Below are 14,026 nucleotides of genomic sequence, written 5' to 3' on the forward strand. Positions count from 1 at the left end.
ATTGAAAGTAGAGGCCAGAAGGTCAGTCATGGAGGATCATCCTTAATGTGCATTTCAGTTGCAACCATTAATAAGACAGAGCTTTCCTTGTAGAAATGGAAATGAATGGATGCTTTGCCTGAGGAAGTGCTGCATGGACATTATATTTGAAAAGAACTGTTTGTAAAATGAATTAGAGCAAGACATAAATTCATTGTTATTCAGGTTGTTTAGTCTCAAATGGAGATCCTGGGGAGTTTGTTTCTTTAATGATCCAATGTGTAAATTAAATTTTCTGAAAGCACACTCATTTCTAAGCATTCATTTGAAACTCATTTTAATTGTTTCACAATAGTATCTCTCCCTCCTGTCTTCAGGGAAAACCCAGTTGTCTTGTAACATTCTGTTATAGAGTTTGACCTCAGTGACTTATGATGGAAAGGATTTTTTATTTCATTTATTTCCGTGTGTGTAAGATGTGTGAGGGGGCATGTGTCACAGCATGCTTGTGAAAGTCAGAGGACCATCTGTGGGAGTCTGTTTTCTCCTTCTACCTTGTGGGTCCCAGGGATCAAACTCAGGTCATGTTGCCTGCCTGATGGGGAAAAAAAGTTGAATATATAATGAAAATAGTATTTCCATATTGAAGTGCATGCATGGAATTGCTCTTCTATGAAGTCAATTTTTAAATTTTATAAGTTAATTGTGAATTGAGCAAACATGTTTTTTTAGATGCTTTCTTGAGAAAGATTTTTAAAACTATGAAGATCTCATTTTGGAAGTGAGACGTAAAATTTAGAGTTTTCCTTCAAATGCTCTGTAGGTTAAGTAAATGTGCTTTTCTTTCTTCTTTTGTTTTGCCTTGTAGGCAGCAGGGGCAGTTCGACCTCTGGTGTCCACTGTCATCAGTCCTGCTGCTGATGGCTGCTTAGACCATGCCCTGGACCGGGCCAAACACAGGGCAAGTGAAATGCCACAGGCTTTTCTCTTTGATGTGATCTATGAGGCATATCAGCAGGTAAGAGTCTGGGCTTTCCAAAAGCCACTGTTCTGTTGTGCTTTTTAAAACTATGTCTGCATTTGAATTTTCAGAAAGACCTACGAGACTCAGCTTGCAGCTGTACTCCAGGGCAGAGAGTACCACAGTGGAGAAATGTGAGGACTCTATTGGCTTAGAGCAGACACTCAGGCAGGGCGGGAAGAATCCATCTGGAAGCTGCTTAAGCTCTCTCCTTCTTTTGATGGGTCGCAGAGAGCAATTCCTGGAGCAATGGAAATGCAAGACCATGTGTGTTATGCTTAGAAATCCCTAGAGGACCAGAGTCCGAGGTTGCGGGAGGTGGGAGGGAGGAGGCTTGTCACATAGATGTCCTCTGGCCAGCACATCCAGAAATTCTATATTCTTAGGAGAAATGCAGATATTCACTGTAAACGAGGCTATGCACTCAGATAAATCTCCCATACCAGTGCCCTCCCAAACACTGGTCCACACCTGTGTTATAAACAGGTCTTTTTGAGGACAGTAGTTTTAGGCCTAATATGGTGAATTTTCTGCACAGATACCTGGACATCTTAATTAAATATTTAAGTTAACTAACTATAAAAATATCATCCCGGAAACTGATACTGGAATATCTATACTTTTTCTTTCATTTGGAAAGCTTCTGTACTTACATAATTTTATTGCTATTTATTTACATATTAGAATAAGTCATTATTGAGTGTCATATAATTGACTTTCTTAGTGACACAAGCTGGAGTAACTCAGTGCTGAACTGGCATTGGATAGTCAGTAAGTGTGTGGGAAGAGATGGGCAGTTAGGGTTATCAGGTAATGAGAACAAAGACGTTTATACTGGATATGTTAGATATAGTTAGGTTAGGGAACGGTAGTGGTTATTCCTATGCATACATTCAATTATCAATACTTGGCTCCAGTTACTTTTAGAAGATTGATTATGTAGAATTTTATTTCAATGAGAAATTCAGCCATAATTTTTCTTTCCTTAAAGTAATTTGGAATATAGGACATTACTTTGGGAATTTTATTTTAATTAAACTCATTATTCTGTTACAAATTTCTCCAAGTGGAGTTCACATATCCCATAGACCAAATGTTGCTGAGCCATTAGCACATTTCTGAGATTTGTGAAAGTGTTTACTAACTTTAATATGTCCCTTGTGATTGTTGTGATTTGAATATGAACTGTCCACCACAGGCTCATGTATTGAACACTTGGCGCCAGTCAGGGGGTACTGTTTTAGAAGGCAGTAGAAACCTTATGATGGAGGCTGGAAGAAGTAGGCTGTGGGTGCCATGCCTTGGACAGAAAAGTCTTGTGCTGTTTTCTTTTATTTTACTTTTTGGTTTCTTGAGACAGGATTGCGTGAGTCTGACCTCAGACTATCTGTGTAACCAAGGCTGGCCTTGGCATCCTGTGCTGAAGTTATGAGCATGAACCACCATGCCTGCCCTGGTCTCATTTCGTATCTTTTTCTTTGCTTCCTCACCACCATGATATGAGTGGTTCTTGTCTTTGATGCTGGACTGAAACCTCTGAAATCATGAATTAAATATATCCTTCTTCCCTTCAGTTGTTCCGTCAGGTGTTTTGTCATGGCAATGAAAAGCCCAAGACATAGGACATATTGATGATAAATGGGATAATTTAGATAGTGTAATATGATGCTCTAATATTTAGAATGGATTTGAAGGTAAAATTGGGAAAGTCTCCTAGTAGATTGAATATCACATACCAAAGATAGGGAAGAGTCATTAGCCCAAAGACTTGCTCTGAGAAGCTAGGATGCAGTTATCTTTTTCTGAGATGGAAGTGAAGGTTTTAGGGGACCACTTACAAGATGTGATTCTTTCTAGACCTAGGATTGTGAATGTATATAAAGTGTAGTGAAGAGTAAAGACTGCTATGTGTAGAACACAGAATTGCTCCATGGGATGTCTGATGGGTTGGTTAATAGCAGGATGATGCTAAAAGCTCTTCCTTCATCTTGTATCTTCCTCTTCTGTTGCTTTAAGACTTGGGATCAGATCTCAAGGCAACTGTTCATGAAACTGTTAGTCATTAAAGACTGCATAGAACTGTTCCCTTTCAAGGCTGAAGAATTCAAAAGAGGAGAACTCAGGTATTTTCAGTGGATTCTCAACTTCCAGCTTCTATAAGTTCTTTTCCAGAATCCTGGAGTGGAGTCTAAAAGTCTTCAATCATTTCCCCAAGTTTTTCAGGGGCAGGAGAGCCTTTTAGGCTATCATTCCATGTTGAGGAGCAATCACAAAATCGAATTATTTTCTTTAAGCAGAAGCAATACGGAACAAAATTACCACTTGTTTCAGGACCACAGTTTTGGTAGACAGGCATCCTGTAAACAGAAGCTGATTGGCTTCCTTAACATCAACAATTCTTTAAGCACCAGATGGAAAGATGGTATTGACTAGAACTGGGATAATGACCAATTAGACCACAGTTTGATAGAGACTGCTGGACTCTGCACACTTCTTGTTCCCCTTCTGTGCAATCATAGAACTTATGTTAACATCTTAAGCAACAGTGCTTACTTACCAAGCCAGGGTTACCTGGTTATGATCTGTGGGAATGTCATCTATCAGGCCTGGTTGGAAGGTCACAGCAAGACTGAGGCTGAGACAAGCTCATTGCAAGCAATCAGACTTTTTATACCCTTATCAGAAACAGAATACAGTGGCGGTTTCCAGGATCAATACAATGGTAGTTGCCAGGATACAGTGATGTTTTCAGGCTATACAGGATATACAAGATTAATGTCAGCTGGGCAGCGGTGGCACACGCCTTTAATCCCAGCACTCAGGATGCAGAACCAGTCAGATCTCTGCAAGTTCGAGGCCAGCCTGGTCCACAGAGCAAGATCCAGGGTGGAGAAACCATGTCTCAACCCCCCCCCCCCTGAAAAAAACAAAACAAAACTAAACAAAAACTAATGTCTAAGACTAACTGTCTTGTCAAACTTTTATATGTTGTACTGACTTCTAGGGAATGGAGAGAAACACAGGCAGCCTGAATGCTTTCCTGCCTAAGGGAGTGCCTCGGTTTCTCAGGAACTGGAAGTCACACAGTGTTCCAGGAACCATGGACACTATACTCTGAAAGCCTGTTACACATGCCTTTCAAGGCAGCTAGACCAAGCTGCCATGATTTGCTGCAGTTCCCCCTTTTTATTTTTTTAAATGCAGAATATGAAAGTCAGTCTTCAAAGCAGGCATGGAGTAACAAATCAGTCTCAAGGCTGTAATGCTTCTCAGTATAACCACCAAAAATTCTCACAGTTTAGAAGTTCCACTAGAGACACGAAAAATAATGACCCAAAATCTTTGCTAGGTTTTACACAGCATTGGAGAAGGGTGATTCATTTAACTTTGCATGCTAAATGGTTAATACTTCATCATTCAAGGCCTCAACATCAATGCTTACATTGTCATGTGACTATATTCCTGTAAGATGATTACAAATCTGATTCCAGTTAAATTGAGAATAATTAACATAAATAAGGATGTTTTTGTCTTCCCAGTTAACAAAGTAAACACAGGATCAGGCGCACTGTGCTCGGTGTGTCTCAGCAGTAACAAGCGCATTCAACAGAGGCAACATATCAAGGAGCAGGGATTGATTCTGCAGTCACAGCCTCCCGCTGAGACTTTGCCTCAGTCACTGTTGGTAGAGACTCAGTTCTTGGCTTGATGACTCCGGCACTCTGTTCATTGTGTTTTCTTCAGGGGAAGCCTCTGTAGACATTCTTGATCCTTTCCATTCATCTTCCACAGATCGAGTCAGACTTTCTGGTGTCCACACCAGCTTTTCAGCACCCTGAGGAAACACGCAAACATAGCCACAGCTCCCGTGAAGTTCTAGATCTGGGCTGTTCCATTGACCAGGCGTAACATCTCTCTAAAGGACCATGATCCTAAATTGTTTTGGAGGGGCCCAAAGTGCTCTACAGCAGTAAGGCCAAATTTAAGATTTGGCTAAGCCTTGCCCAAATTAAAAACAAAATTAAAGTGTATATAGAATAGAATATAAAAATATCGTGAGGAGTAGCCATACTACCCTTTTCCCTCTCCTTTATTTTAAATAACGTTTAAGTTCTCCATTAATTTTTTCCACAAAAGATTGACTTTGAGGGTTATGTGGAATGCCTGTGATGTGGCTCACAGCATTCTGTTGGCAAAATTCCTGAAAGGGTCTGGCAGTGTCTGCAGGACCATTGTCAGCTTTTAATGTTTCACAGGGCCCTGAAACAGTACAGGCTCTTAGTGAAAAGGTGATAACACCCTTAACTGCCTTTTCTGATAGGGGAACAGCAAAAATGAGCAACGAGTAGGTGTCCACAATGATGCGAACATATTTCAGTCTACCAAAACTAGGGTCACAAGTAACATACATGAGCCAAATATGATGTGGCAATAATCCTCAGAGTTATGGCATAAGAGGGAAGAGCCATGACACTAACTTTTACCCATGGAGGGCATTAAACATGTTTTCAAGACTGAAGCATTTTTTGATGAAAGTGCACATGAGGTTCTCATGCTTCCTTTAGACTGTTCGTTCCTAGGAAAAGAGCCAGTGATAAAGGGAATCTGCCTTTGCATTTCCCTCAGACAGAGGTCCTGAAAAATTAGAATATGGCCAAAATAAACTGTATTTTCCCACCACTGCAATTCCTGTTGAATTAATTGTAATAAATGACGATTAGAGGTGCCTGGTGAAGTGATCCATGCTGCTTCTAGACACTGCACTGCCAGGACTGTGTATTGTGAATCAGAGTTTAAGTTTAGAGGTTGACGGTGGCATTATAAGGTGTTGCAAATCATGCGCCATTCCGTCTGCTGTGCAGAAGCACTTGGGTGAGTGAAAATCAGCGAAGCATCTCTAGAAACCAGGGCACCTTACCATCTTCCGTGGCATGTACTAATACTACTTATGTAGAGGGCATTAGCTGAAGCCTGGTACTTTTAAAAAATAGAATAGCATGTTTTGATGTAAAATCAAGTTTACTGGAAGGAAAATGATTGTTAATTTGAAAGGGATATACAGCAAAAGCCAGTTCCAAGTCATCCGAAGTATTCAACAAAAATTCCAACTGTTTTGTATCATAAGGATTGCAGTCTAAAGGGCTAAACCAAGTTTTACCTCTATCAACATATTTTAGCATTTTATTATTTTTAGCAGAAATCAGAATACCATCCATATAATGTCTAGCAAAAGTAAGAGGAAACAGCGCTCCATCTCTTCTTAAAGCAGTAGCAACAAATTTTTGACACAGTTAAGGCACTATCTGCCCTTGGAGGGCTGTAGCAGAGTTAACTCTTGAAGGCCAATGTCAGCACAGAGGTGGATGTAGTCATTGGGATCCCCTTTCTTCCCAGAGGAATGGATGCATTCTGGTATGTAGCATTAGCACTCGTACACTAGTTGCTTTGACAATAATCGCCCCTGCCTCTCTATCAACCACCAGGCAACTGACCGCCTGCAAAAGAGGCCCCAGTCTGATTTCATAAATTTCCTGTCTTTCTTCCAGAATCTAGTAACTCATGCCTTGCTTGTACTACCAAAGCATTTGTTTGTCCACAAGCCTCAAAAGGAAATGTAATCTGGTGTTGAGCATCACTGTACATGCCTTCTCTTGCTAACATTTCAAAAGTTACAGGCATATTATTTTGTTGATTTCTAATAGCTTGGTCTTGACATCTTTCTGAATAGCAGTCCTCCACTGTCTATATTCACCCCCAGTAGGACAAGTTTTTGTCAAGAACTTCCGGTCAACAGGAATAAAAGCATTCCTAGAAATAAAATCAAGGAGAGACAACGTTAAAGAGCATTTGGCCCATATTGAGCACAAGCCTGCCTAAGATCCTTAAGAGTCTTAAATGAAATGGGTACATATTTTCTACCTCACTGTGCCTGATTATTAGGATGGGGTATTTCACTCACTGGGAAAAGAAAAAATCATTCCATGTCCTCTTCCATCTCCAGGACTCAGTACAGAATCTCTGGTGTGGGAGACCTGTACCATGACTTAAAAGGAATTAGTTCACTAAAGGAGGGTGAGAAACTTCCCCAATAACTTCAGAAAGAAGTGAAGTGAAGCATGGAAAAGAAGTCTCTTTGCTATCAGGAACTGCACTTGATGGGTAGGAGTTAGGAATGGAGGGAAGTGGAGCTGGGAGTGGGGGACTAAAATCAGCACAAGGAGGAGGAAGACCCTCAACCATCACAGAGATATATCTTCAGGTTCTGTATTCGTCTATTCTCAGAGCTAGTTCTGCTTTTTCCTCATCACTTTCACTTTAAATTGAACTATGTCACTTTTCTCAACTATTTCTTTCCAAAGCTGAAAAGCATCACTGGGAATTTTCTCTGATCCCCTTGCTTCTAATTCTTCCTAATTGCTCTTCTTAACTAGGACCAAGTTCTGGGAACCAGAGATCCCTCTTCAGGGAAAGAAGGTGGAAGTTCGCTAACAACCTCCAGGAATTTCATCAACTGGTGGTGTTCCACTTTAACTACTCCCAAGAGCAATGGAGTTCACATAACCTTGGCAAACAAATTCTGCTCCTTTGACCCTACCTGTCCCATATATATATATATATATTTATGTCCAATGAATTAATCTCCTGCCTTTTTACAACTTGTGTGCATACCAGAACCTAGGAATTCCCCACCTTAACATTTTCTCTTTCTTAAGTTCTCATATTTCAGATTCCTGTTCAGGTGCCACCTGTAAGCAGCAGCACTTACTTACCAAGCCAGGGTTACCAGATTATGGTCTGTGGGAATGTCATCTATCAGGCTTGGACTGGAGGGATCTCAGCAAGACTGAGGCTGAGACAAGTTCATTGCAAGCAATCCGACTTTTTATACTCTTGTCAGAAACAGAATACAATGGTCAGGAAGAATAACAGGCATAGTTGCTACGATTCAGAGATGTTTGTAGACTATACAGTGTACACAGATTAATGTCTATGACTATGTTCAGCCAAGCTTCTATTTGCTTTGTGAACTTCTAGGGAATGCAGAGATGCACAGATGGCCTGATACTCGACTACCTGAGAAACTACCCCAGTTTCTCAGGAATTGAAAGGCACATTGTACCCCAGGAACTCTAACCTGAAAAACCTATGATGCATGCCTCTCAAGGCAGCTAGACCAGGCCAACCACATGACTCCCTGCAAACATCATTTAGTACCTGAATCACCTGGTTTTCCTGATATCTGTCTGTCTGTTATCTATCTGTCTATCTACTTCCATCTGTCTATCTATCTATCTATCTATCTATCTATCTATCTATCTATCTATCTATAATCTATTGATTGATCGCTCTATCATCATCATCATTATCTATCTATCTATCTATCATCTATCTATCTATCTATCTATCTATCTATCTATCTATCTATCTATCTATCTATCTATCCATCCATCCACACACACAAAAAAGATTCTTTCTTTTACCATTACTTTTCTCTTTGCTTTTAGGATACGGGTCTAGATATAATTTATTGGGACTCCCAAAAGTTAAGTCCACTGTGGTCTAGGATTTTAGAAACAGAGAAATTTTGCTAAACCTAGACAGATAAACATGGAGTTGCTATCATGTAGGCATTTAATGCTTTGGATTTGACCAAGATTGTCAAATGAATGAATGTAGAAAGAGAAGAAGAGAAGAACAGGCTGAACCAATGTTTTGAACCTGTGGAGGGATTGTTATTTCATATGGCCGTTTCTAAAAAATTACCAGAAACTCCACGAATTAAAACACCTTACAGTTCTGGAGATCTGAAGGCCGAAATCAAGGTGTTGACAGAGTAGAGCCACTTCTGGAGGAGCTGAAGGACTCGCTTCCTGTCCTTTCCTTCTCCTCCATGATCTTGCACTACTTGGCACGTAGCCCATTCGTTGACCATCACTGTCACATGCTCTGGGCTCACTCTGATGTAGAAGGATCCTTATGATTGCTTGGACTCACTTGGGGAATTCAGGATAATTTTCTAATCTCATGATTGTTAAATTAACCACCCCTTGTCTTCTGTTAACAGATTGTAGGGATTAAGGCATGGTATCGTTGTACAGGGAAACATTGTACAGCATACCACAGGAGATGAGGAGTAATTGGTTGAGGGGAAAGATAATTGGTCGTATAAGTAAGCAGGTTATATCTCAGAAATATTGAAGGAAATATTCTGAATAATGGGACCATTGTCCTGAGTAATGGAAAAGTATTTATGGGAGATTGTGCCCATGAATCTTAGCAAATTGCTGAGATCACTAGTGATTGAGGATAATGGTGTACATGAGAATCTGGTTTGAATTAATTTCAGAGAGAATAGAGGACTAGTTTGAGGAAGGACATTGACACAATTGAGCAGGAGATGAAGTGGGTAGCAGCACGCAGTTTTAGATGAAGGTAGATGACCTAAGAGCTCATGGATGGAAATGCTTCACTAGGAGACAGTGTTGGAGTGAGTGATGGAACCCTATAGTAGGGCGTTTAATTCAGCTGACCTTGGTTGGGAATATAGATAGCACAAGGGCAGGAGACGTGTAAAGCAGGTGAATACAGATGGGCTTCTGTATGTGATGGTGGGATTTGAAATTTGTCTTTCCCCTGTTTTCTGTGTTCTAGGCAGCAGTCTTTTATACAGGGAGGGGATGTGAGTGACATGTTATGGCCTTTTGAATTGTCAATGCTGCCATTTATTCCTTTCTTCTCTCCCAACCTTCTTTTTGTGCCGAATATTGAAGCCAGGAACTTGCCCATGTTATACAAGCACTCTGTCAACTTTTCACTCCCATATTTGGCCTAAAACATTTATAAAACATTTCTAATAACAAAAATAATGAGTCTGTTTTGGGGGTATTCATAGAAAACTAAGAAAAACTTTTGATTGAAAAATCTATAAAGCAATTGAATGGTTCAGTCATTTGTGTGGCCTTGAGATAAGGCTAATGTTGACTTTTTATCAGGATAGAGCTTCTCTTTTTGGAACTCATGTGAAACATGCATACTAGAATTTACCATTTTCTAGTAGTTGAGCAGAAATATGCTAACTGTAGCCAACCTTGTTTGAAATTGAGTACATGAGGCATGTACTTGGATGTTGTAGGTCTGTGGGATGTTGTAGGTGACTCTGTGGGATGTTGTAGGTGACTGTGGGATGTTGTAGGTGACTGTGGGATGTTGTAGGTGACTGTGGGATGTTGTAGGTGACTGTGGGATGTTGTAGGTGACTGTGGGATGTTGTAGGTGACTGTGGGATGTTGTAGGTGACTGTGGGATGTTGTAGGTGACTGTGGGATGTTGTAGGTGACTGTGGGATGTTGTAGGTGACTGTGGGATGTTGTAGGTGACTGTGGGATGTTGTAGGTGACTGTGGGATGTTGTAGGTGACTGTGGGATGTTGTAGGTGACTCTGTGGGATGTTGTAGGTGACTGTGGGATGTTGTAGGTGACTGTGGGATGTTGTAGGTGACTGTGGGATGTTGTAGGTGACTGTGGGATGTTGTAGGTGACTGTGGGATGTTGTAGGTGACTGTGGGAGGCTGTAGGTGACTGTGGGATGTTGTAGGTGACTGTGGGATGTTGTAGGTGACTGTGGGATGTTGTAGGTGACTGTGGGATGTTGTAGGTGACTGTGGGATGTTGTAGGTGACTCTGTGGGATGTTGTAGGTGACTGTGGGATGTTGTAGGTGACTGTGGGATGTTGTAGGTGACTGTGGGATGTTGTAGGTGACTGTGGGATGTTGTAGGTGACTGTGGGATGTTGTAGGTGACTCTGTGGGATGTTGTAGGTCTGTGGGATGCTGTAGGTGACTGTGGGATGTTGTAGGTGACTGTGGGATGTTGTAGGTGACTGTGGGATGTTGTAGGTGACTGTGGTATGTTGTAGGTGACTGTGGGATGTTGTAGGTGACTGTGGGATGTTGTAGTTGACTGTGGGATGTTGTAGGTGACTGTGGGATGTTGTAGGTGACTGTGGGATGTTGTAGGTGACTGTGGGATGTTGTAGGTGACTCTGGGATGTTGTAGGTGACTCTGTGGGATGTTGTAGGTGACTGTGGGATGTTGTAGGTGACTCTGTGGGATGTTGTAGGTGACTGTGGGATGTTGTAGGTGACTGTGGGATGTTGTAGGTGACTGTGGTATGTTGTAGGTGACTGTGGGATGTTGTAGGTGACTGTGGGATGTTGTAGGTGACTCTGTGGGATGTTGTAGGTGACTGTGGGATGTTGTAGGTGACTGTGGGAGGCTGTAGGTGACTGTGGGATGTTGTAGGTGACTGTGGGATGTTGTCGGTGACTGTGGGATGTTGTAGGTGACTGTGGGAGGCTGTAGGTGACTGTGGGATGTTGTAGGTGACTGTGCGATGTTGTAGGTGACTGTGGGATGTTGTAGGTGACTGTGGGATGTTGTAGGTGACTGTGGGATGTTGTAGGTGACTGTGGGATGTTGTAGGTGACTGTGGGATGTTGTAGGTGACTGTGGGATGTTGTAGGTGACTGTGGGATGTTGTAGGTGACTGTGGGATGCTGTAGGTGACTCTGTGAGATGCTGTAGATGACTCTTGAGGGCACATAGGCCACACTTCTGCTCTGTGCAGCCTGCTGTTCCTCGTTCCCTTTCTGCTTCCCTCTTCCCTCAGCTGTGCTCTGACCATGGTCTGCTCCTTTTAGTCCCATCACACATTTCCTTCGGTCTGGTATTTGCAGTCCTGTTTTTTTGCTCTTCGCATGCCGAGCAGACACTTAGGGAAGCCTTTACAGCTCCAGGCAGATGAGGTTAGGCCAAGCCATTACATGTTTTTAATTCCTTCCCACAGTGACTTAGGAATTCAGCTGTGAAATGTGTGACTCCAGATAGGTAGTGAGCCCCATGAAGGTAGGTGTTTTAGTTAGGGTTTCTTTTTTCTTTTCTTTTCTTTTTTTTTAAACCACTAAAACTATTTATTTGCAGTTAATGTTTTTCTTTTGTATTGTTATATTAAATCATTTAAATGAATAGCTGCTATAATACTTCTTTTTCAGTCTGATTTTTGACATTCTTGTTGTTTTAGAAATAGAAAAGACAGGGGGAAAAAGAAGAGTTCAAGAAATAGAGTGGCCACCATTGGGGAATGGCAAGATGAATGGTGCCATGTTACATGAATATTATGTAGACTTTAAAAATCCTACTTTAGAACAGTTCACATTGTATACGTGGATTATCTTATGTAAATCTTATCCAATAAATACAAATTTAACATAAATGTACTTTATGTATGCCATACACACATGCATTTCTAAAGCTGATTATGAATAGGGAACAGATATGGAAATGAACTATAGTGATAACACCAATTTTTGTTGGTCAGATTATAATTTTTTTCCTTTTAAAAATGTCTCTGCATGCCCGATTTGAAGGAAAATAGAGCTAGGAAGGCGCTACTAACTATCTGGATTTGAGTAGAAATGATTGGTGTGCAGCAGCATTTCTGGTCGCCTCCAAAAGCCTCCTGCCCCTCCCTTGTGAATCTGCTCTGTTCTTGTTTCTCATTGGCTGTTGGCCCAACTGAGCTGCAAATTTGCTGGAACAGCATGGGGGATGATAAAGACTCCACAGAGCTCGCTGTCTCCTCTGAACCCAGGGCATGAACTTTTCATTGCATTCCTTAGGCTCAGCACAGAATTAGTTTCCAGAATCACACAGCACTACCGGGCATGCCACAGAATAACAAAAAGTATTCCAGAACGTGAGGTGATACCTTTCCTGTGTCCCCAAGAGTCAAGATGCAGGCAGGAGACAGCAGGAGCAAATCCAAGCAGCCACTGCTATGCATTGCAGGAGTGTTCATAGGACAGACACCTTTGGAAGAGAGAGAGCTGGTGAGAGGCAGAAACAATGAGTTACTTGGCTTTTCCTTTTCTTTTCTTTCTTTCTTTCTTTTTTTTTTTTTTTTGGTTTTTCAAGACAGGGTTTCTCTGTGTAGTTTTTGGTGCCTGTCCTGGATCTCACTCTATAGATCAAGCTGGCCTCGAACTCACAGAGATCCACCTGGCTCTGCCTCTCGAGTGCTGAGTTTAAAGGTGTGCACTACCGCAGCCTGGCTACTTGGTTTTTCTTAAAGTTAAAAAATCTCTTTTTAAAATTTATTCTAATCTTATGCATTACAGTCTGAATGCAGTTTCCTCTCCCTCTTCTCCCACTCAGTCTCTCCCCCCACCCCCTCTTTCCTCCAGGCCCACCCTCCCTCCATCGCCCCTCAGAAAAGAGCAAGCCTCCCAGGAACATCAACCAAACATGGCATAACAAGCTAAAATAAGACGAGGCATATACCATTATATCAGAGTTGGACAAGGCAATTCAAGAGGAGGAAAAGGGTCCCAACAGCAGTCAAAAGAGTCAGAGACAGCCCCGGCTCCCACTGTGAAGAGTCCCACAAGAAGACCAAACTACACACCATTCCATATACATGCAGAGGATCTAGGTCAGACCCCTACAGGCTCCCTGATCTCTGAGAGCCCCCATGAGTCCCCATCAATTGATTCTGTGAGCCATGTTTTCGTGGTGTTCCTGATCCTCTGGTTGCTCCGATCCTTCCTCCCATTCCTCCACTGGACTCGCAGAGCTCCGTCTAATGTTTGGCTGTGGGACACTGCATCTGCTGGTTACAGAAGATGGCTGGTTCAGGCTCCGTGTTCCCTATTACTAGGAGTCTTTTCTAGGGTTACTCTCTTAGTTTCCATTGCACTAGGTTTCTGCCTTGCCCTGAAATGCTTCCCAGTATTTTCAGTTTCTCTCAGTATTTCCTCCCCCTCCTCCATCTGATCACCTCTGTTCCCAATCCTACCCACTCCCACTCCACTCTCAATATCTATTCTATTTCTCCTTCCCAGGGAGATCCTTCAGACTCCTCTTAAGCCCTCCTTGTTACTTTGCCTCTTTAGGTCTGTGGATTATATTGTGATTGTCTTTTACTTTGTGGCTAATATCTACTGTCTTTGTCTTTCTAGGTCTGGGTG

The 14,026-nt window shown here is 41.8% G+C and overlaps 1 protein-coding gene across 8 annotated transcripts in view; it reads left to right on the forward strand.

Moving 5' to 3' along the window:
• The window catches only part of Crppa (CDP-L-ribitol pyrophosphorylase A), a 308,706-nt gene that overhangs the window by 48,991 nt on the left and 245,689 nt on the right, over window positions 1–14,026 (forward strand). For 7 of the 8 annotated variants that reach the window (XM_052738356.1, XM_052738355.1, XM_052738353.1 and 4 more), the window contains exon 3: window positions 848–997. The exons of the other annotated variant lie outside the window; for it this stretch is intronic. In XM_052738356.1, coding sequence (XP_052594316.1) covers window positions 848–997 — 150 coding nt within the window. The remainder of the gene's footprint in view (window positions 1–847; window positions 998–14,026) is intronic. 8 annotated transcript variants of the gene reach the window in all.

The sequence above is a fragment of the Peromyscus californicus genome, unplaced genomic scaffold (assembly GCF_007827085.1).
Source record: "Peromyscus californicus insignis strain IS unplaced genomic scaffold, ASM782708v3 Scaffold_15__1_contigs__length_86483966, whole genome shotgun sequence".
Lineage (NCBI taxonomy): Eukaryota > Metazoa > Chordata > Mammalia > Rodentia > Cricetidae > Peromyscus > Peromyscus californicus.